At 56.2% G+C, this 23277-nt stretch overlaps 3 protein-coding genes and 2 long non-coding RNA genes across 5 annotated transcripts in view; 3 read left to right on the forward strand and 2 right to left on the reverse strand.

Moving 5' to 3' along the window:
- Nucleotides 1-1563: 1563 nt before the first annotated feature.
- On the reverse strand, nt 1564-4054 carry LOC138924692 (uncharacterized). The gene is made up of 2 exons (XR_011439772.1): nt 3587-4054; nt 1564-2773 (listed from the first exon to the last, which is right to left on the reverse strand). It is a non-coding gene; the product is annotated as an uncharacterized lncRNA (long non-coding RNA).
- HOXC4 (homeobox C4) overlaps nt 2610-23277 on the forward strand; it is a 60278-nt gene continuing 39610 nt past the window's right edge. The window contains exon 1 of the mRNA XM_070270269.1: nt 2610-2789. The gene's annotated coding sequence lies outside the window, so the exon portion shown is untranslated. The remainder of the gene's footprint in view (nt 2790-23277) is intronic.
- On the reverse strand, nt 6785-7596 carry LOC106783334 (uncharacterized). Its single transcript, XR_011439771.1, has 2 exons — nt 7457-7596; nt 6785-7026 (listed from the first exon to the last, which is right to left on the reverse strand). It is a non-coding gene; the product is annotated as an uncharacterized lncRNA (long non-coding RNA).
- On the forward strand, nt 7022-11131 carry HOXC9 (homeobox C9). Its single transcript, XM_014740788.3, has 2 exons — nt 7022-8479; nt 10221-11131. The coding sequence occupies exons 1-2, from the start codon at nt 7942-7944 to the stop codon at nt 10463-10465; spliced, it is 783 nt and encodes a 260-aa protein (XP_014596274.2). The 5' UTR covers nt 7022-7941; the 3' UTR covers nt 10466-11131.
- On the forward strand, nt 17092-20145 carry HOXC8 (homeobox C8). Its single transcript, XM_023643709.2, has 2 exons — nt 17092-17570; nt 18934-20145. Exons 1-2 carry the CDS (start codon nt 17135-17137, stop codon nt 19224-19226), a joined length of 729 nt encoding a protein of 242 aa, XP_023499477.1. The 5' UTR covers nt 17092-17134; the 3' UTR covers nt 19227-20145.

Below are 23277 nucleotides of genomic sequence, written 5' to 3' on the forward strand. Positions count from 1 at the left end.
GAAAAGTGGGGTGCCTACGGGGGGGGGGGGTGGTGGATCCCAAGAGTTGGAGAACTCTGAGCACCAGCTCAGCCACCTCCCCTTCCCCTTCTACAGCTCTGTTCCCAGGAGAAGAGAATATTTGGGGTGTTAGTTAGTGAGAGGAAAGCCATCAAGTCCAAGTAGAAACCCCTCACACACACCCTAGTGGGGAACGTCAGGGCAGGAACCTGGCTCTGGTCTCTGTCTAGCTGTCTGTGGCCCATAGGCCTTGGTCTGTTGTGTCTGTGGCTGTCAGGCAGCTGCTTGTCCTTGCGCTGTGTGGAAATGTCTGGGTGAGCGGAGGCTGCCAGCGCCCACCATTACCATATTGTTGGGAAGGTTGTTGGCTGATGCCAGGGGGAGGAGGGGTGGATAATGGGGTCAGGGAGAATCTGAGAAATGTGAAACTTTGCAAAGCTTCTTCTCCTCCTTTTCCCTCCTGGTCCCTCAATTCTGGTCCTGGTTGCTAGAGAAAAGGCTCTCAAAAAAGGTTTCTCTGCCTGCAGAGAAAAATGGGGGGGGGGGGGTCAGGAAAATGGGGAGATTTACCCCTGTTCTCAGAGAGACTAGAAAAGAGAAAGCCAAAAGGAGAAGGACAGGTTCTTGGTGTTCTTACTTTGGAATTATTATGATTATTAAAACATTATAAACTTTCAGACAGGGGAACAAAATCATGTCCCGATGTCAAAATATATACATGGAGTTCCATATTCTGGCAATTGTCTGTGTGTGGGGGGATATTTGTAACATTGTATAAGTGTGGGTCTCTGCTTCTGTATCTCTTTCTCCTCCAGGTCTCTCAGATCCCCAGTACGTAGTTACCAGCATACCCATGTATCTTTCTCTCTCTCTGTACAAAGAGATTTCTTTTGACCCCAAGGAGGCTGGAGGAAAAAATGGTAACAGAGTCTTTCTTCTCCCCAGCTGAATTTGTCAGTCTGTCTTTCTGTCTGTCCCTCAGCCCTTTGTAGGGGAAAAAAATCTCTTCCTTTGGAGGCAAGTGCTCAAATCTCTCTATGGCTCCCGGGAACATAGGTTTTCAGAGAGGAAGACCAGCTGGGTCGAGGCAGGCAGGGGCTCCCCTAGTTTGGGAGCCCCCAGCAGTCTCTGAGTTTTCAGGCTGTCAGAGGCACAGGGCCAGTTGGAGTGAGGGGAGTCCCAGGCAGGGGCGGGGGCTCCCGAGTGCCTGGCTTGGAGACAGCATCCCTGATGGGCCGAAATTCACCAATGAACGACTTCTGCGCTTTGGGTCTTTCTACCCCCCCACCCCCACCCCCGTTTCCGTTTCAGAGCCGCTGGGCTTATGGAGGGGGGGTGGCCACAGAGCCATGGGTCTGGGTGTGTCCCCCCCCTCAAATCCTGAGGAATGGGACAAGTTTTCATAGGGCCAAGGTGAGGGCCAGTCTGGTGGCCAGAGTCCACCCCAGGGCCCTGGGGCCGTGGATCATGGCTAAGGCAGTGGTGATTATTTATTCGCTTCGCTGGAAGGGAGTCTTCAGAAGAAACAGCGTGAAGAGGAGGGAAAAAATTATCTCTCTCGTCTGCGGATATTAAGATGGATTTTTATTTCTTAAAGGACCCTCCCCGCCGAGAGCGCATAAGCGTAAACTTAATATATGCTCCGCAGCCCAACTCCAGAAATCGCAATAAAAGTTAAAACCTCCCCTACTGGTTTTTTTTAATTATGATATGGGAAAGAGGAGCAGGATTTATAGAGCTGAACTCTCGGCGTGTGAGTGTTTAAGACTTGCGGGAGAAGGAGGAAAAGGCAAGAGCTTGCCAAGGAGAGCTTTGGTCTCTGAGACACCTCGCCGGCTGCCGCTCGGCTCAGCCTGGCCGATCCCCTGTGGCCTCCCTGGGACCTCGGCTCCCCAGCACACTCTGCCCGGGCCCACGGCCTTGCCTCGCTCGGAGATGCAGCCCTTCCCGAGAACAGGTGAAGGGCAGCGGCGGCCGGGGACGGGGGCTGAGGGTGGGAGCGTCAGGGCACGGGCTTTGTGTGGGTCCCATGGAGGGGAGGATGTTTGCAGTCCGGGGAAGGGCCGCAGCCCGAGTGGCCAGGCGGGTGCCTTGGCTAGGAGGGGTGTCCGGGCCGGGCGCGAAAGCACGGACAAGGTGGATTGTGTGTGGACTTTGGCCGCAGACGGAGCGGAGCGGGCTCCCAGGCAGAGGCCAGCGGCAAGGCAGGCAACCGGATGTTGAGTCTGTAGGAAGGACCTTGAGGTCTGTTTGGTGTTTGGGCTGCCGGGGGGCGGCGGCCGGGAGTGCGGAGCGCGCAGTGCGCGGGGCGCGGCGGTCAGCGTGGGCGAGGCAGCAGGCCCGGCACACCTCTGCAGCTGCAGGGCCGGGTCCAGGGCGGCTGAACTGAGGCCGACCACTGGTCAGGGCATGACAAATAAATGCAGTGAGGGGTCTTTCTTTCTTTCTTTTCCACGTGAGCGGTCCTTTCTTTTTTCTCTTTCGGAGATACCTGGATTTGGTCCAGAACAGGTTGCCCGCGGGAGGGCCCCGCGAGCGGCAGCGCGCAAGGGAGGGAGAGAGGGAGGGAGGGCGAGACAGAGGGAGGGAGGGAAGGAGGGCGGGCAGCGGCGGCTGCGGTGGCCGGGGCTTCCCTCCCCCGGCGGGAGGCGGCTGCCCTGCATCTGTGGCCGTGGGGAGCCGAGGAGCAGGTAACGAAGGCGCTTCCCGAGGCGGGATTGGACCAAGCCAGAGGGACCGAGGGACGGAGTCTTCCGGGTCTCTGCCCAACGCCCTGGAGGGGAGAGAAGGTAGGGAGATCGGCGCCCGCCGGCCTGGCAGAGAGGCCCTGGGCAATGTTGAACCTGTATTTGATTTCAGGCTCACACTCATGTTGTGAGTCTGTCTGCCTCCGGAGATGCGGTTTGCCTGTCTGTCTGTCTGTCTGAGAGGTCCCAAAACCTAGGCTCTCCTTCCAAAGGCTGAAAAAATCGGGAAAATTCGTCGGAGTGTGCACTTTCATTCATTGGATTCTCTGTAACTCAGCCGGGCTGGTTGCTGCGCCCCCAAGTTGGAAGGGAGCTTGCGGGATGCCGGATCCCCTGGTTCCCTCCGCCACGGGCTGAGTTTCCGGCTCCAGGTTCGCGGGTTGCCCTGAGGTTTGAGGCCAGACAGCTCCTAGTCTGGCAGGGAGGGCGGGGGAGAGACTAGCAGCTCTGGCCCCTTAATTGTACTTCGGACCCGTATTGTCTCTCCTTTCGCCACCTCGGCTTCCTCAGTCTGGGCTCCAAAGTCACTGCAAATTTTCTTGCGACACACACGCACCACACCAAGATCAGGTAACAAGGCGCCCAGGGCCATGGGGGCTCCAGGCAGAGAGCACCCCTAGCTCTGAGGCTGCTCCCCCTCCAGCCACTTCCCAGGCTGGGAAACTAGACCGGGTTGGGGGCGCCGGAAATAGCCCCGTTTGCTGCGGGGCGGCAGGGCAGGGGGCCGGCGGGAAGGCAGGCCGTGGCGTTGAGAGGGCCACGTTCACAGGCCCTAGGGGTTTCACTCCTGCTGGGCTTGGGGACCTGACTCCTGGTGTGTAGGGATCCCGGATACCCACCTGGGGTGGGGGCAGGACGCGGGTCTCCTCGCGGCAGGCCAGAAGAATTCAGTCTCTGCTTCCAGCGCAGGCCTTAGCTAGGAGGAGTTGTGTGTGGGTGTGTTTTTCCCAACAAAGAGGGATCAGGAGAGAGAAGGGGGGAAAGTAGAGGGGAACCAGGGAGGGGGCGGGGAGGGGGAGAGGGCAGCGGAGAGGTGAAATGAGCCCATTTCAGGGGGAGAAGGAAAATGAAAGCAAATGGAGCAGGGCCTCCTCCGCGCGCGCAGGCAGACGGGCGGGTGCTGACGAGCCGGGAGCGGGCTCCCTGCCTGCAGAGGCCGGGATGGCCCGCTGGGGGACGGGGAAAAGCCTGTTTTAAATTTAATCCGAACTTGACGGTGTGGATTGAACCGGAGGGAATTTAAATCACTAAAAGGGAGGTGCAGGGCAGGGGGAGGGGATGACTCTAACCTGTCTTTCTGTCTGTTTGTCCTTCCCACGGTGGTGCTAGCTTGGTTGTGGTGGCAGCTGTCCAGGTCTGAGGTGATGGAGTAGGGTGCCCCTCCCCCTTAGGGGGCTCTCCTGTGCCCTGTGAAACCTTTTGGGGTCGAGGAGGCACTCTAAGAACCAGAGTGGATGCAGAGCTGCCAGCTAAACCTGGGGTTCCCCAACCCCCTCCCCAACAGAGACTCCCAGTGGCCTCCAGTCCCTTGGTTTTGCCCCAGCAGTGCTGAGGAAAATTGAAGGGAGAGGTGGGGGTGAGAGGGAGTCTGGGAGTCTGGCAGGAGATTCAGCTGGAGTCACTGAACCTGGGAAGACAAGCCCCTCCTTCTTGGTGCCCCTACACTCTTTGTGCCTCCACACCTACAGGCCTGGATTAGGGGGAGCCTGAATGTCTGCTTCAGAGCCCTGAGCTACCACCCCACCTCCAAATGCAGAGAATGGGGCTACAACCCACGTGCAGTTGTGCAGTTGTGGAACCTGAGGGCCCTCGGCCTGGCCTGGTGAACTCAGGGACTCCCAGCCTCTTCCAGCCCCCTCCTCAAGCCTGCCTCTCTCAGCAAGGCCTAGGCAAAATGGGGCATTGGTGGGGAGGGGGCTGTGGGCGAGGCCTGCTTCCTGATCCACAGCTGTGTCTGTGCCTGAGTGGGGAAGGTCTGAGTTCACGGTCTAAAACGAAGGTGACAATCTCCCCTCAGTTTCTCGGGGAATTTGATGGCAGCAGGGAGCGTGGGCCGAGTGATCCTGGGTGATCCCGCTGCCCTGCTGCTGCTGCCTCTGCTGGGTGGGCAGGCAGGGTGGGCAGGCAGCTCCAGAGTTGAAAAGAAGGCAGTGGCCAAAGTGGGGTAAGAGAGAAAGGGGCATCTGTTTACAGCCACTGTGTCTGAGGGGCTCTCCCAAATAAAAGAGGCCCATAAGAGAGGATCTTTAGGGGCATCTTTCTTCTAGGAAAACCGAGGTTGGGGCGGATGGGCCTGTCGCCTGGCAAAGATGCAAAGGAGGAGCCAGCGTGAAAGCTCCTTCGTCCTGTCTTCTTCGCTCCTGGGTGGATGCCTGGGCCGAGATGGGGTTCTCCATCCCAGAGGCCTAGTGTACCCACCCCAGCAGGTCGCCTGGGAGGGGCAGGAGAGGAGGCCTCTTCCTCCTTTGTGTCCGGACAGAAGTGGCCGCTGCGCCCCGGAGCTGGTCCCGCGGCAAAGGCCCGGCAAGCTAGCGGACTGCACAATGCCACGGCTGCTCCGCCAGCCCGCGCCCTGCCCCGTCCTGCCTGCCTGTCGCCGCCCTTCCTCCGGCTCACTTTCTGCATGCCTTCCTTTCCCTACTCTCCTGTCTCCTTTCATCTTGCCTCCCCTCTTTTCTTTAATTCTCCCCTCTCTCCTTCTTTTTATCCAAATTCTCCGTTTTCTTCTTTCCTTCCCTCCTCCCTTCCTTCCTTCCTCTCCATGGGCCTGGCGCCGTGTTTCAGATGTTCTTTCTCAGGCTGTCTCAGGCTCAGTCTCTCACAGGCTCTGTCCCCTGATGTCCTCTTGGTCGCAGTCTGGCCCCGGGCCTGCTGAAGGCTACATGTCTCTGCTCATCGCTGCCAGCAGCCTCCCAAGAGCTGGGCAGTGTCCCCCAGCCACCCTGGCTGGAGGAGGTGCTGCCGGTGCTGGGGATTTGGAGAAAACCTCGGCAGGGGGAGAGGAACCTCCTGTCTTTTCCTTGAACTAGTGAGGGAGAATTTTTGATTGACAGCTAACCCGACTCCTTCAAGGCCAAAGAGATATTGTGTTTCTTGCTGTAATTTAGATTTCCCAGGCCAGTCCAGTCCGGGGGAGGGGAAGACAACCGGAGCCGAGGGTGAGGAGGCTGAGGCCCCGGGGTCGCCTCTCCCCAGCCAGGCACTTCTCACATCCCCCCCGTGCGTCGAAATCCCAGCCCCGCTTGACCGAAAAGGAAAGAACCAGAGAGGGGGAGGAGCAGGGACTGGGGAGGGGGCCTGGCAAGCTGGGGTCAGTGCTGCAGGCTGCAGATCTACCCTTCCCCCCTCAACTTCCCTCCCCCCCAACACACACACTACACTCTCTGGGACACCTCTTTCTGGCCTTCTCCACCCCAGAGGAGACAGGTCAACAGAGATGCAGGAGAAAACTAGCCTCCGCCCCCACCCCTGGCATTTGGTGCCCTCCTGGGGACAGGAGTGGGAAAGAAGGGCAGGCATCTTGGGTCTGGGAATCCTTGTCCTTCCCTGCTGCCTCAGAGCCTGCAGCTCAGCCTCAGCTCCTGCCTATTTCCGTTAGCGCAAACTGGGGCTCTTCCCTTCTGACTCTGAAATTGCACCCCTCCTCCAAACTCACTGTGCCATGCCTAGGATGCATCTGTCTCTGGGGACCCCACCTGCCCTTCTGCCCCCCAGCCAACCTCCCTGCCCCTCTCTTGCACCCATTCTGAGAATTCCTGCTTGCCTAAAGCCCACCTTTACGAAACCATCATGGGACAGTCTGATGGAAAGCAGAGGGCTGGGCAACGAACCCCAAATTCAAGGAGGAGGGTAGCAGCCAACTTACTGGGGGGAGGAATCGAAGTTGTCTGATCTTTCCTACTATCACACTGCCCCCTCCAGAATTTCTGCATCAGACCCCAAAGAAACCGCTCTCTCCCATCCCTCCGTTGCTTTTTTCCCGTTCCAAAACAGCCTACAATTTTATTTAATGAAAGACACATTTATGAACAATCAAATGATCCTCATAAAAATTTTATTGAAGGACGTAAAAACAAGCTACTTGCCCACGACCGAGGTCGCTCTCTTGCCTTGCCCGCTCTCACCCTGGCTCTCTGCAGACAGAGCCTGGGACTGACTTCTTTGGGGGAGGGGGGCAGGGTGTCGCAGAGACGGAGCTGGGGACAAAGTAGGGCGAGCAGGAAGACGGGATGGGGACGCCTCACTTAAGTTGTGTAGATCTCTCCTCCACTTCTTCAAGCTGGCAAAGAAAGATAAATAGACATAGACAAATTTAAAATAAAGGCGCTTGCACATCTGTGTCAAAGCAAACAGAGGACTTCTGATGATAAAGGTGTATGAGGTCCCGAGGTCCTACCCCTCCCACCCGCGGACCACCTTCCCCAAGCTTCCTCTACCCAAGATTTGGGGGGCTGAGTTGGCCAGTGGCAGAAGGACGTTCCCCTTTCCTTCCTTCCCTCCCTCCACCCCAGCTTCCCCAGTCCCCTCCCACCCTCCCTCCCTCGCTGCTGCTGCTCCTGAAAGAAATACATACATACACACCATTTAAAAACGCATTTTTAAAAGCCACGTTCCGAACTGACAATCGCTGATCTCGGCTCGCGCAGAGACTGCGGGAGCGTCGGGGCCGACAGAGACGGATTACGTCAAGAAATAGTTCCTCCACCTACCTCGGCGGCCTCTCCGCCCCTGCGGGGCTCCCGCGCCCAGCTCGGCCCGGGGGTCCGGGGACCCTGGCTTCGGGGACTGGCATTTTCACCCCATTAAGAAATCCGCCTGGGGGAGGGGCGGGAGGCCATCTGCTTATGGGTGGACATGGGCCAGGGGGCTCCCTGATGAGATACGACTTGTCCTGAGGGGGTGGCCGACGCCTCGGGTCCAGAGTCCCGGACCCCCAGGAAAACGCAGGTCGCGGGGATCAGCAGAGAGAAGGGGGTGGGAGAAGAAAAAAAAAAAAAAGCAAGGAAAAAAAAAGCCCCTGCGCATTGATCCGCGCCGTATTTTTGGGTAAATACGATCACGTGGGGGCCGGGGAACCAATGAGCTGCGGGGAAAAGGCTGGAAAAATAATTACCTGCCTTGATTGTTCTGTGAGCAGATAAAAAGTACATATACAGTTCATACAATAATCTTATGTATGTAAAACCCCGTTACGATGTCGGCGACGGGGCCCATCAGTAACTATTACGTGGACTCGCTCATCTCCCACGACAATGAAGACCTCCTAGCGTCCAGGTTTCCGGCCACGGGGGCTCACCCCGCCGCCGCCAGACCCAGCGGGCTGGTGCCGGACTGTAGCGATTTTCCGTCCTGTAGCTTCGCGCCCAAGCCGGCCGTGTTCAGCACGTCGTGGGCGCCCGTGCCCTCGCAGTCGTCCGTGGTGTACCACCCGTACGGCCCCCAGCCCCACCTCGGCGCCGACACGCGCTACATGCGGACTTGGCTCGAGCCGCTGTCCGGCGCCGTCTCCTTCCCCAGCTTCCCGGCCGGGGGCCGTCACTACGCCCTCAAGCCGGACGCCTACCCCGGGCGCCGCGCCGACTGCGGCCCGGGCGACGGCCGCAGCTACCCGGACTACATGTACGGCTCGCCCGGGGAGCTGCGCGACCGCGCCCCGCAGACACTGCCCTCGCCCGAGGCGGACGCCCTCGCCGGCAGCAAGCACAAAGAGGAGAAGGCCGACCTGGACCCCAGTAAGTTGGGAGCAATTTTCCTTTACAACCAGCGCAGGAGGGGAGGGGAGGCCGGGCGGGGGGAGCCGGATTACAGCCCCTCGGAGCGGCGCAGGGAGCGCGGGAGAGGGGCGAGGGCGAGGGGGCGAGGACTCAATAAAAGCGAATTACCTTGCGGAGCTTTCAGGGGCAGGAAGGTCTGAGAAGGGGGCCCAGGGAGCCAGGTTGGGAGAGGGCTGAGGGGGGCTCCTCTCCCAGGAGCTGGCTTTGATGAGAGACCCCCGCCCCCAACACCCCCAGCCCAGGCTTTTTGGCTCAGTCGCTACTTTCGAAGAAATGCACACAGGGCCAGGGGATGGGGTGGGGGCGAGGTTCATTTTATGGTTGGAAGTGGGATGGGAGAGAGATGAACAGGACACTGGGGGCAAAGAGGAAGTACCCCAGGGAGAGAAATCACCCCTACCTCCCAGCCAGCCTGTGTGGGGGGTCCTCACCCCACTAGAGATTTGTAAGACAGAAGGTCCATGCACTTCTCCCCCAGGAGCATTGGGTGAAGGATCTGGGGGATTTCACAGCCTGGGAACTTGGAGAGATCAGGACTTCCAGAGTTGGGGGAGAGAAGTGGGGTCCCAGTCTCCTTAAACTTGAGAGCCCTCTTCTGAAGGTCTGTAGGAGAGAGGGCTGAGAATGAGGGTCAGGGACGAGGAGTGGGGAGAGGCAGCTCCCCAGATTAGAGAATTATACACATACACACACACACACACACACACACACACACACACACTCCAGTCAGGGAGACAGGAGCCTTCTGAGTATTGCAAAGAAGTGTGTGTGTTGGGGGGGGGGGGGGGCAGGTGGGAGCTGCAGGGCCAGAGAAAGGGGAAAGAAGGGGAAACAGCAGGGGAGGGGGTGCAGCCCCCTGGGTGTGAGGAAGTGTCTGGGGGAGTCCCAGGAGGGGGCTACAGGAAATCCTTTCCTCCAGCCCCATAAGGGGCCAGGGCCTAATTATACCCCTCTGAAGGCTTTCCTCCTTGCCCTCAGCTACTCCCATAAACCTGAAATTGGAGGCTTGGCTCCTGCAGAGCCTGTCCTGAGGCTGGCAGGAGGGGGGCACTGGAAGCCAAAGAGGGAAGCTGAGATATAGGGGAGCCTGTCCTCCAAGGCCAGCAGCTCTCCAGGGAGAGGAGAAAGGCTTTTCCCATCCCAGCATCACCCTGAGAATTCGCCTCAGCAGGGTTGAACTCCGAGAGCGAAGACAGCGGAGACGGGCGCTGGAGAGAGTCATGAGGGGCTTAGGGACTCTCAGGGTCAGGAAGCAGAACTGCTGAAATTTCAGGACTTGGTCGTGGGCTGGGAGGATGGGAGGGGGCAGAGGAGGAGGGAAGTGGGGAGGAGAGAGACCTCGCTATAAAAATAAAAAACAAGAGAGAGAAGCGTTTATGGGCCTATGAAACGGTTGGGAATTTGGACTTTTTATGAGGATATTCTCGAATTACTACTCTTGAAGCTGAGGAGCAGACTGTAGGGGCTTTGATAGCTTCGATTTCCTATAGTTTTAGGTGCTGGAAACTGAGGAGCGGGGAGATGAGGAGGGGGCAGAAGGCAAAAGGAGTAAGGGGGGAAATTCCTAAAAACAAAACGTGTCCAAATTCAGGTTCAATTGATGGGTTTGGGGAGCCTGGTGAAGCCTGGGGGTGGGGGTGGCAGGGGTCCTGGGCTGGAAAGGGGCTCCACTGACCCCTGCCTGTGTTTGCCCCTCCAGGCAACCCTGTGGCCAACTGGATCCACGCCCGCTCCACGAGGAAGAAGCGCTGCCCCTATACCAAGTACCAGACGCTGGAACTGGAGAAAGAGTTTCTCTTCAATATGTATTTAACCAGGGACCGTCGGTATGAGGTGGCCCGGGTTCTCAACCTCACCGAGCGGCAGGTCAAAATCTGGTTTCAGAACCGGAGGATGAAGATGAAAAAGATGAATAAAGAGAAAACCGACAAGGAGCAATCCTAAACCCTGCCCCGGCCTGCTGCCTCGGCACAGCCAAGGGAAAAACAAAAAAAACCCCACAAAAATACCCCAAACCAGGCGGGAGAGAGGATGAAAAAGAAAAGGAAAGAGCAAGATAGAGAAAAGCCAATCAGCTTAAAAAGGAAAAAAAAAAGGAAAGGGAAAAGGAAAACTCTTGCGATTTGGGAGGGTTCAATGTTGAGAAATTGGTGTTTTAGAGTTAGTTCTACCCAGCGAGGAGGAGGAGGCGGGGAGAGAAACCGCGTTCTCTTCTCCCAGCGCAACTGAAATAAATGACACACTCAAATGTGATTTTTTTCTCCTTTCTTCAGAGAAGCCAGTACTTGAATCGCTATATTTCTATTTTTTTTCCTGTATTGTATTTGGTCCGGGTCATCCCTCCCCAGGCCTGGGGTGCTCTGCGTGCAGATTTTGTACAAAAAAGACACACATACATATACAATAACGATTCCCAGCCCAGGCGCTGAGGGTTGAGGGCCGGGGACCGTGCCGCAGGCTGGGTCCGGCGGCTCAGGCCGGCGCCTCGGGCATGTGCATAGCAGTGTCTCCTCTCATTCCCAGCGTCCGTCCTGTAATGTGCTTCTGTTTGTTATGGTAGAACAGCTCTGTGTTAATATATCGAAGTCACTTAAAAACCCAGAAATCCAACTGCATCCAGTTCTCGTTATTTCTCCTCCCTGTGGCTCCCAGGCTGCTGTCCTGGAGGAGGCAAGTGCTCAGATCCTTTGGGGGAGATGGGAGGCAGCAAAGGAGCTCCCTCTACCTTGGAAGGACAAGTGCCTGCCGCTTCTCTCCAGGCAGGGTGGGGTGGGGGTGGGGGCTCCAGAGGTGGTGTGGAGGCTGCTGAGGCCACAGCCCAGCTTGTGTCTGCCCCGGCTGGCTGCCTTCGAGTTTCCTGGTAGCTCAATGGAGTCATGGGTGGGTGGATGGGGGCACGGCTTGAATGGTTTTCCCTAGCTGTAATTAATTGTAATAATTTATGAGTACATGAGATCGGAGGGAAGAGATAGGTGAAGATGAAAGTTGGGTGCTGGGTGAGGGCCCAGGTTGGATTCTTGCCTGCCTGTTTTGGTGCTTCGAGCAATGGCTGCAGGGGGGAGGGAGGGTGTGCGGTGATCGGTGAGGAAAAAGGCTGAGCAGGCCTCAGGGAGCAGAATAGACGCTGAGGATTGTGCTGAGAGTAAAAGAAGGAAGATGCAGAGAGCGAGAGGAAGTAGGGAAGGAAGAAAGAAAGATGGAAAAGGAAGGAAGGAAGGGAGAGAGAGGGGGAGGAAGGGCAGGAGGGAGGAAGAAGGAAGGAAGGAAGATAGGAGGAAAGGAAGGAAGGGAGGGAGGGAGACGGCAAAGTCAATACAATCAGAACTAGATTTAGTTTCTACTTCTCAGTGCATTCTCAGCTTCTCTCTCTCCCCATCTCCTAGTTCTCTCTTTTCTTGTCTATCTCTCTCTGGTGTTTAGTTTGAATGTTGGTTTGGGGGTGACCTGGTTTTGCTGAGCGGCTGCAGCATTTCTGGAGGATGGTGTGGCCAGGGCCCAAGGATTAGCCAGGAGTGGAGTGTGCCCTGGTGGCTGTGGGACCCCAGGTGCAAGAGTGTGGGGATGTGTGTGTAGCAGCCCGATGGGGCTAGTCAGCTGCACCGCACCCCATAGTGCCTCCCCAGAACCGGCAGTTTTCATCTGCTAATCAGAAGCAGACACAAGCTGCTGGGTCTGCTTCGGCCCGGCGCCCCCTTTCTCGGAAATCCCCCAATCTGGAAACTATTAAACTCAGACTGCTTGAAATATAGCCCTTTAATATCTCAGGCTGCCCATTCTGGCGAGGGTACAGGGCGTTGCTCCGAATACTTGGGGAATACCACCATAAAAGAAAATAATTGGGGACCCCAGTCCGTGTGCAGCTCCCCCCATCTGTCACCTTACAGGATTGGTGAGGCACTTACAGGGACCAGCCCCTTCCCCATCATTTGAATCTCCTACCCGCTCCTCCCATTGAACACTCCAATTTCGGGGGCTGGAGGAAGGTGGGAAGGGGTGAACATTTTGTTTCGATCATATTTCGAGGGGGTCCATCAAAAGTCGCAGGAACCGTTTGGTTTTCCTAGTCACTGAAGCACCCTCTCCTCTTTCCCCGTAAGAGACCTCCTCCCCAATTGCAGAAGCGATTGTTTTCTCGGTCATTTTGAAAGGTGCTTTGCCCGTATTTTTCTCTCTGCTCTCGGCCTCACTCCTCCCCTTGGCCATTTTGTCGTCTGGGACCCTGGCCTCAAGTCTGCACCGGCAGAGGCCCAGGCATCCATCTCCCTTGGTCCTGACCACGGGACTCAGGCTTCTCTCCCAGCCCGGGCTCGGCGGCCTTCCGTGCTCCCACCCCGCCCCTGCTCCAAGGCCCTGTCGCCTCCCCTCATCCGTCAGCACGGCCTGCTTCCTGCAGCCCGCCCAGGCCGGCCTTACTCCGGCAGGAAGGAGGGCCACAGGGCTCGGAGGGCCCTGGCGAGAGCGTGGGATCCAGAGCAGACCCACCCGGCCCAGCCCACTGTTCGGAACCAGCTCAGCCTCCAGCCTGCAGGTCAGGATTGGATTCGATTTTTATTTATGACAGTTTGTGAATTTAAACAGCAACACAACACACATCTGGGGAAAGAAACGAAAGCTGGGGGGAAAGAGGGGCTAGCAACCGCCCTCCTGCCCTAATCTTCCCCTCCCACCTCTCCTCTGCTCCTTTGTCAGATTCACAAAACCCTAAAGGTTGTTCCACTTGGGAAGGCAGCGGATAGGTACATTTCCGCAGCCCCGAAATGCCACTTTTATGGCGCTGTTTGTCTCCCCGCGCTGGATTCTGAATGGGGTCGAACAAAACAGCAGCGCGGAGCTGGCTAGACGTCTGGGCTTAATTGTTTTATGGTTTAAATAAGGTGGACACTCTTTCCTTTGAAATCGGATTATAGGAATGTTTTGTCTATGGCCCACGGAGAACAGGACCTCACTGGCTGGGAGGGAGAGGTGGAGAGAGAGCGCGCGTGAGAGAGAGAGGGATGAGCCACAAACCGGGGGGCAAACAGCCGGAGAAGTCAGAGTCCCACCGCAAAGTCCTGCAGGCGGCGGCGGCATAGGCGGTGCGGAGCCAGCAGCAGGGTAAGAGGAGCGAGGAGCTGCGGGTGCGCGCCGTGGGCAGGCGGTAGCGGGAGCTGCTGAGCGTGCATCTGCGTGCGCGGAGGTGTTCCGAGTCCAGAAATGCGCGTGAATGGGGAGAGATCGCTGCAGTTCCTTTGCACAGGGTCTCAGTGCGGGAATGGAGGGTGACAAAAAGAGAAAATAGTGTGAAAGCTTTGACAAGGTTTATTTCGAGAACTTAGAAAACAAAAGGACAGCGGCCCCTGGGGCACTCCCTTCCGGGGACCTCTCTCTCTCTCTGTCTCTCTCTCGCACCCATTTGGAAACTCCTTCCTCCCACTTCAAACCTTTGGGCCAAGCCTGGGACCAGCTTGTTCTCTCTGTTGGCTTTTTCCCGGCCGGACTGCATTGGAGCAAGTGGACGCGAGGTGGCGCTGTTGCTCAATGTTAGAGGCGGCGGCTGTGCCCCGGCCGGCCTGGCCGCACTGACATTTGAGGCCCGGCCCCCGAGGAGCAGCGGCGAGCAGGCCTCGCACCCGGCCCAGCCCGGCCCCACTGGCTGTGAGCGAATCAATCCTCTCACCTGCGAGGTGTAAATAAATCGCGAGTGGCGGAGGGAGATGGGCCCTCGCTCTGGTAGCAGACTCGGGAGGCTCAGGAGGGCGGGCGTCGAAAATAATCGCTTTGCGGAGGAGATAAGCACGAAACGGGCAGCGCGTAATTAACACAAAAAGGCAGCATGACCCGGACAAACGAACATAAATCCGTGGTACCTAGGAGGGCGGTGCAGGCCTCGGGGCGAGGGACAGAGACGCCTCAGCGAGGACGGCTGCTTGCGGTTCCTTTATTTCCAGGCTCCGGGAGCGAGATCAAGCAGATACGTGTAAAAGAAAAAAAAAAAATCAAATGAAAGAAAAAAAAGAAAAGGTGAGGGACCCCCAAAAGGGGAAACCAAGTCCAGCGAGGGATTTGGGGACTGGTGGGCCCTCCGAGCAGGCGGTGATGGCGGCACACTCGGGACAGTCGCATTCCAAGACACAAAGACCGGGAAGAATAGCTCTGTGGCAGGGTTTTCGCTGGACCATAAAATGTCGAGATATTCCCCCCACCTCCTAAAAGATAAGGCGCAGGCCCCAGAGCGGATCCGGCCTGCCGAGCCTCCTCTTTCCAGGTCGGGAAAGGAAAGTATTTATGACGGTCCCCAGTGACCCAGATGCTGGGAGCCTGGAGTCCATCTCGTTCGTTCAGCTCGGTACCCGCAGAGCGGGCTCCGAGAAGGCAGGACTGAACCAAGGCTGGAGCATGCTCTGGTAGTGGAGGAGACCTGTGGTGCCCCCCACTTTCCTGGACCCTAGGGAGGCCTGCAGCCCTGGCATAGTCCTTCTCTGACCCTCCCTCTTGCCACTCTAGGGCCAGAGTTGGGGTATTGCAGAGTTTCAGCAGTCCCTAACTCAGATGGGGGCAGGTTCCTCCAAATTCGGGGGATCATGGAAGCTCTCTTGCTAGGGCACCCATGAATCTCCTTTGGGAATTTGGCTGAGAGTCCTGTTTCCCCAGCAATAATAGAGAGACTGGGGGGGGGGGTGCTCATTCTCTCTATCCCATCCTCCCCTGCACTGCCATTCCTTCCTCCATCACCAGAGCTGGGCTCCGGATGGGGAAGAAAAAGATCTGGTTTTCTAACTGCTTCCTTCCTCATCCAACCCTGAAACCCCAGGATGTGGAAGGAAAATAGCAAATTTTTTCATGATGCAAAGAGCTAAAGATGCCTGTGTGCTTGTCAGATGTTATTTTCATATGTCCCCGGGTGTGCATGTGTGTGCAGGGTCTGTAAGGTGACAGGGTACTTCCAGGCATGCATGACAGTTTAGTGAGCAGCATTTGATGTTTCAGGAGCGAAGGTAGCACATACAGTATGTGTGTATCCTGAGTGTGCCCCAGTGTTGCCCTGTGTGTCACAACCTCACAAACCATGGAGAGGGAGGACAGGGAAAAATCATTCTTATTCCTGTTCATTCCTATGCACACAGCACACACATCCACAGCTCTCTCACTTTCTCCCTTTTCTCTCTGTCTGTGTTAAGCCCACATAACTGTACACACTCATGGCCAAAGAAGCGTGCTGATGGACTAAGGTTCTTTCATCTATTAGAATTAACTTGAATTTACCCAGTCTTGGGAATGGGGGGAACCCCCCAGAGAAAACGTGAGTAAATATTTAAAGAGTGTCTGTTGACAGTTCCCATCCACATCCAGGCCTGGGCAGCCTGCCTGGGAAAGGGGGGTTGCGGTGAAGCCAGAGGGCTCCTCCAGGCTGAGCTGGCATTTCCTATGGGGTTAGGGTATGTGGGGACAAGTGAGGGGCCTGCTCCAATCTCCTCCAACCAAGACACAAGTAGTTTCTCAAGAAGAAACATCCTGGATCAGCCCAGCCAGAAGCCGGGGACCCACCAGCTGCTCTCTCCTTCTCTGTCCCCACAAACAGCTTTGCTCTCAGTGCTCCCAGCCAAGCTCGTGGCCATTGCCTGGGCTTCCTGCCTCAGGCAGGAGCTGGTGTCTGAAGAGGCAATGCAGCCCTGACTGGGTATATGGAGTGCCCCCCACCTCTGGCCCTCTTGTCCCCACAGAAGGCAAGCAAGAGAATCTTAAGGATCTAGGGAAGACAGGCCTGCTTCCCACCTGGGAGGGGCAAGAGACATGGAGGGTTCTGATGCCTGAAATATTGGGGGGTGCCAGGGTGCTTACTCCTCCTCGGAGCCCCCAGACTTAAGGACGCCCCTGGGGAGCCCATCTTTTGGGTTAGAGGACCTGTTCTCTTGCTGCCATTCAACCCCCTGGAGGGTCTTATACCTGTTGAGGTAACCTGAGTTGACCTGCTGGCTCAGGTACCTCTCTCTGAGAGGAAGGAAAAGAGAAGGGGGGGAGAGGCACCTTCAAATCTGAATGCGCACCTTGGAAAAACTGGCCCTAGCCATTAGCTGGGGCTGGCTCACCACCCCCCCACACACATATACACACCACACCCCCATCCCTCCCCCTGCCTCCCCTCCCCTTCCTCCAGGTCCCCCTAGCCCTGAACCCCTCAACCCCCCGCCATCTCTTCCTTCTCTCTCTCCCTCTCTCTCCCTCTCTCTCTCTCTCTCTCTCTCTCTCTCTCTCTCTCTCTCTCTCGCCTGTCTTCATGTCGTGGATTGATGAACGCGAATCGCGTGTAAGCGCCGCCACCGCCGGGAGTCTGAGGAATTCGCCTGGGCTGTTAAAGGAAAGAGCTAAGTGCGGGAGCGCGAGCTCTACCTACCGACAGTGAAGAGCGCCGCCGCCGCCGCCGCCGCCGCCCGCCCGCCGCCCGCGCCCAGCCCGGAGCTGCGCTGAGCCGGCGGCTCGGCACCCAGGCGCCCCCCACCCGCCCACCCAGCCCCAGCCCAGCCCCGGGGAGCCGGCCGGCCCGGGGTTCGCTCCGGGGGGAGGGGAGTTTCGGGGTCCTGGGCGGGGGAGCCGTGAGCCAGCGGGGAGGGGGCCGCGGGTTTTCATGTGCCCAGCATGAGCTCCTACTTCGTCAACCCCCTGTTCTCCAAATACAAAGGCGGCGAGTCCCTGGAGCCGGCCTATTACGACTGCCGGTTCCCCCAGAGCGTGGGCAGGAGCCATGCGCTGGTGTACGGGCCCGGCGGCTCGGCGCCCGGCTTCCAGCACGCCTCGCACCACGTCCAAGACTTCTTCCACCACGGCACCTCGGGCATCTCCAACTCGGGCTACCAGCAGAACCCGTGCTCGCTGAGCTGCCACGGAGACGCCTCCAAATTCTATGGCTACGAGGCGCTCCCCAGACAGTCCCTTTATGGGGCTCAGCAAGAAGCGAGCGTGGTGCAATATCCCGACTGTAAATCCTCCGCCAACACTAACAGTAGCGAAGGACAAGGCCACTTAAATCAAAACTCGTCTCCCAGCCTCATGTTTCCATGGATGAGACCCCACGGTGAGAAGCCTTTTCTCTTTCCCCCTCGGTCTCCCGCGCTCCGGGGTCTCCCCCCTCCCTTGCCTCCTTTTTGTCTGCCCTGGCTTTCCCTCCTGGCTTTGGGGTCTCTCCAGCCCCACCCCCGTGCCTGAGTGGGTTTCTCGAGGTTGGGAGGTTCAGCTGGGGGTGGGGCGCGGGGCTTGCCTGGGTTATTTGGGGGATTAGGGTGAAGGTGGGGGGAAAGGTGGTGGCTGGGTGCAAAGGGTTAAAAATCCTTTTCTCCACCTCTGTCTGTCTGTCTGTCTCTCTGTCTCTCCCCCTCGCTATCTCTAAAGTCAAAGTTGGGGAGGTGGCTGGGAAGGGGCCCGAGGACCCTGAGGTTTCCAGCCTTTGGAGCAAAACGGTTTCTCTATAAGGCAGAGAGCTTCAGTCCAGGACAGTGTCCAGGCTGTCTTGGGGCGAAGGGAGACCCCTGTTTCCCTCCCCTAGCTGGGTCAGAGAGTGGCAAGACCCCAAGGACAGGTGCTCTGACTCTCTGGGGTACCCACTGCCTCCTCCCAGAAAACTAGCCTTAGGGCCACAACCCCAACTTTGCTTTACTTCCCTCAATTGGAGAGAAGAGAGGGAGCCAGAGAGGAGAAAAAAGAGTGCTTGAAAGGAGAGAGGCCGTGCAGATTGGGGGGCTCTGAGGTCCTGGGGACCCTAGCCAAGCTGCCCCCAATCAAAGGCTTGTGGGGTTTCCCTGAGACCCTCAGAGTGGCTCAGGTCATGAGCCCCTCCAAGGGTGGCCCCTCATGGCCCAATTTCGAAGTAAAAGGGGAAGCGAGAAAGCGACAAGTTCCAGCGGAGATGGCCCGTGATTTATTTGCTGGTCTCCAGTTAGCAATCAGGCCAAGCCGTGATACATTCCAGATCAATTATTTTTCTTCCTGGCAAAGCACTAGGCAGAGAGATTCGAGGAGTGGGCAGTGAGCAATGCCCCTCTTCTTTGCCCCCAGACCATTTTTCTCTCTTTTGGAAACAGCCTCTGTCCCAAGCCCTGCTCACCAAATGCCACTCTGCACTTGTAAACAAAGCTGTAAGGGCCAGTTTCCTGGGGCTGCAGGCCTGGGGGGACTCTGCAGTGCTCCCCTGGCCCCTGCCACCCCCTAGTTCTCAGACAGACCCCAGTCCCTGCCCCCACCCCCACTCCACCTCCCAAGGTGAAGCCAAACCCAAGCAGGCCCCCAAACTTTCCTGCCCTTGCCTGCTTCCGCTCTGGCCTTTTCCTCAGGAGGGAGGGGAGCTGGGGAGACCAGAGCGGGGACTTGGGGGGAGGAAGAGTGGCAGGGGAAAGCCGAGCCCCCACCCACACATAACGAGCCTGGGGTTCTGTTCTGTCCAGCTCCGGGGCGGCGCAGCGGAAGGCAGACTTACAGCCGGTATCAGACCTTGGAACTAGAAAAGGAGTTTCTCTTTAATCCTTATTTGACACGAAAGCGCCGGATTGAAGTCTCTCACGCCCTGGGACTGACTGAGAGACAAGTGAAGATCTGGTTCCAGAACCGAAGGATGAAGTGGAAAAAGGAAAACAACAAGGATAAACTGCCCGGAGCCCGAGATGAGGAGAAGGTGGAGGAAGAAGGAAATGAGGAAGAGGAGAAAGAAGAGGAGGAAAAGGAAGAAAACAAGGACTAAGCAAAAAAGAGAGCCCCCCCCCCCCTTTAGCAACTCCCTTGAAGTTTCGTTTTATGGTAGCGGATAAATTGAGAAGTTTACGACTGTCATTTGCTTTTATAGAGAATAGAATGACGCTCACAACTCTACCTACCTGTCAGATACTGCAGCTCTGGTTTTATTACCTTTGGACTTCCCCCATCTTTATTTGTTTGGGGGCTGGAGGGGGGAGACCGAGACGCAGCGGAAAGTTCGGAGTCTCTGTCTCAGTCGTTGCCCCACCACACACACTTGTCCCTACCCCCACCCTCAAAGTCCTGCCTGGATTTTAAGGGCCGAAACCTGGCCTGTTTGCCCCTCTCTCTGCCCCTTCTTGCCACACTCCCACCTCCCTGCCTGTCTGGTATTTATTTTAGAGGGGAGCCCCCTCAACATGCGGAAGAAGACTCATGGCTTTGTTTTTATGCTAGGGTTAGTGTATGAGATTGACTATTTTTCAAAAGAAAGGGAAGAAAAAGTGAAGAAAGGAAGGAAATGAAAGGGAAAATGTTTAAAGAAATTAAAAAATGGTAGCAAGGAATATTCCATCTCCCTGCCTGGGGCTCCCCCCTTAGACAGACTCCCTTGACTTCCTCTAGAAACCTGATGGAAACCTGAAGGGGTTGTGGGTCTCTCCCCTCCCTGTGTTCCATGAGGTAGATGGGAGCCTGCAGTTGCCGAGAAAATGCTACCTAGCCATCCCCTGGTCACTGGGGCCCATGCCTTCCTCCCCTTTGCTGTCTGATTTCTGTCGTTGGGCCCAGCTTCCTCTGAGCTGCATCAGTGCTGTCGCTCAGAACTCACCATAATCATGAAAATAATAATAATAATAATAATAATAATAATAAATCTTTAACATACTACCTAAAGGGAACCTGCAATAATCTTGAAAAAAAATAAAGAAGAGAGAAATTTTTAAAAATCCTAATATGGGAGAAAAAAAGAGAAAAAGCTTAAAATAAAAAAAAAAGAAAGAAACCTCCAACGTATTTTATCACTACCTATAGAAAGAAATCCTGCTTTGAGAGTATTCGTAATGCGGTTTTGTTGTCGTTTGTTGCTGCTTATTTCACTAAGAAAAACCCAACAACTGAGACTGCCTAGCCCGCCGGTCCTGTGCGCTTTTATTGTGCTTCTAACCCCAGTAGAGTAGAACTAAATTGCACTGAATGTATAGTTAACTCTGTCTTGAATTCTCTGTTTATGCAATGTGCTCGAAAGAAAAAAACGTTAAAATATATCTATAATAATAATTTTTGGTCATTTGTCTTTATGTCCAGCTATGAATGTAGATTTTGTGTCCCGGCAGCCCTGTTCCTGGTCCAAGTACTTTGTATTGTATACGTGAGTCATAATAAAAAAGAAAGGAGAAAAAATATTTGAAGCTGGAATGACTTGCTCTTTCTCCAATGCCCTCCCCCCATACTCCTTATCCTTCCCTCCCAACACTCTGGAAAAGGTCTTCTCCTCTGATACCACTTTGGAGTGGGGGGAACTTGTGTAGAGAGGAGCTAGGCTTGAGAGGGCAGGCTGGGCTGGGAGGGCAGGTGAAAGGGAGAGAGGTGAAGAGAAGGAGGAGGAAGAGCAGGATACTCTTGGGAGAATCTTGGCTCCAAACAAAGTGGGTTTCTGGATGCCAGGAATCTCCCACTTATCCACCTTCCTCCTCCTCAGCCCTGGGCTGGGCCCAGAGAGAGACTCTGCCCCCATGCCCCTCCCGCAGCTAGGCCTTTTCCTTCCAGGGCCTGGGGCTGCAGATGAGGCAGTGGGGTTCTTTCTGCTCTCCACATGCCCCTCGTGGCCAACTCTTGGCCCCCAGTGCCCAACACTAGAACAAGCAGCCTGGAGGACTTGGCTGGAAGATGCCTAAGGGTGGGGCCTGAGGAAGCTTAAGCCTGGGAGAAAGGAGCAAAGAGGAAGGTGAGTGAGGTGGTCCACCAAGAGGCCTGGGTCCACATTCTGAAATTCTAATTCGGCCAGCACAGAGCCATCACTGTCACCCAGCCCACTTGCATCTGCTCCAACCTCTCTTCTGGCTGTTTCAAGCTCACTCCTGGCTTCACCTTGGCAATTTGGCAGCCTGCCCTGGCCTCATAGTGCTGGCCATTGACCTGCTGAGTGGACTTGTCCCCACCCCAGCCACAGTAGGGTAAGGAGAGTCTTCACAGGACTCCTCATTCCCCAAAATAAAGGGTGGAAGGCTAAGGGACTCGGGGGCAAAGGGGTCTCTTATTCCCCCCGTAGAGGGTCCTACATTGTTTATGCCAGTAAGATTCTGGTCAAATAATACCAAATTCCAGAGATACAAGTCATCTGACTCAGTCAGGAGAAGGGGAAAGGGGAGGGGAGGAGATCCTCTGGTCTTAGAAACCAGACCAGACCCCCAAAGACTGAAATGTTTTTGAGGCCAGATCTTTCTCTCTCTCCTGGTCACTGATTTTTCCAGACTTAGGCCCAGGCCGACTCTTGTGTAATTTCCTCGGGGCCTGGGTCCCTGGCTCCGACGTAAAGTGGTCCTGAACACAGGACCGGGTCAGGTATCATTGATCGGGGACTCCTGCAGCCCGCGGGAGGCTGCCGATTGGAAGCACAGGCTGCGGGCAGCCGGGAACAGCTTTGAGCAGCTTTGGGGGAAATCTCTCCGAACCTGGGGTCCCTGCTGCGAGCCGAGGCGCCAGCCAGGTAACTCCATCTGCTGCTGGAGACACTGGCTAGCCACCGGGGAGGCCCGAAAAGAGAGAATTTCGCTCCGACCTCAGGCCTTCCCACGGGCGTGCCCTCCAGACTCCGAGGGCCGGCTAAGGGCCGTTTCATTTTTAAACGGAGAATTATGATTGCTATTAATAAGAATCGCTGGCCCAACAGTCGAGTGGGTTGAACCCTACATTAAGTGGCTCCGTAGGACCTCGCTAAATTTTCCCCACATCAAATGTGCCCTTCATCCCTGGCCCTGCTCAGCAATGCCCGTGGCCCCAAGCCCGGCGTCGGAGGGCGGGGTGCGTCTGGCGCCCTGCATGGCTTGAGATGCGAGGCAGCATCGGGTGGGCCAGAGCAAGGGAGCTCCAGCCGCCCCTTCTTGCAGCACCCGCTCCCCCACCCCTTCTGCCCACCGCCTCTGTTTTCTCGTTTGGAGAGAAAAGGAGGTAAAACTCGTTTTATGGGGGAACTTAATTGCGAGCGGGATGCGCTGCCTTCAGAAACGCGTCCTCCCAAATGCTCCTGCCGTCCCATTAGCGGAATGGGGACCATTCGGCTGCGGCAGATAGGACTTTCTCTCATTCTTTACTTTTTTATTAGCCAATCAAAGGGGCTTCCGAAAGCTATTTGTGATTTGTGAAAAATAGTATCTTTCAAAATGCTGAGTTGAAGCATCTCGCTCATTTCGCCTTGAATTTATTATTCTAATCTCAACCGTAGAGACGGGATAATGCAGCTATTAAGTTGGGGGGCAAATTCGTTTCCTGGATTTTTTTTTTTAATCCTCGGCGTCTTCTCTCCCTCCCCACGTCATTGCAGAGGCCAAGGGAGGAGCGGGCCTGCGGGGGCTCCCGGGGTGGAGGAGGTAGTGAGAGCCCTAAAGGGCTCCTTGGGGGGACCCTAGGATGGGAGAGTGGATTGGCGTCCCCAGCCTCACCTTCCCCAAATGAGATGCCCCAGGGCTTCATGATGCTGGAGAAAGTTACCCCACCCCAATTAGAGCGAACTCCGGACAGGTTGTGCCACAGACTAGAAGTAAAATTTCCGGTGAGCTGCCTGCAGCGCTGTCCCATTCTCCCCGAGGCCCATTGTGAAAAGCTGGGCCAGCGTTTCCTTGTCGTAATTTTTAACTACCTGTTATAAAATTTATGGGTGGGTTTGTAAAAGAAACGAGGTCCCTGCATCCGGCTGAGAGAGCTGCTTTGCTTACTGTGGAGGAAGTCTGGGGAGGGGATGAGGGACCCCCTGTTGGTTGGGGTGGGGTACCCAAGCATGGAAGACCCCATGCCAGCTCTGTGTGGGACTTAGGGGAGAGTTTTGGCCCTTCACATCTCCA

The sequence above is a fragment of the Equus caballus genome, chromosome 6 (assembly GCF_041296265.1).
Source record: "Equus caballus isolate H_3958 breed thoroughbred chromosome 6, TB-T2T, whole genome shotgun sequence".
In the NCBI taxonomy this organism is placed as follows: domain Eukaryota; kingdom Metazoa; phylum Chordata; class Mammalia; order Perissodactyla; family Equidae; genus Equus; species Equus caballus.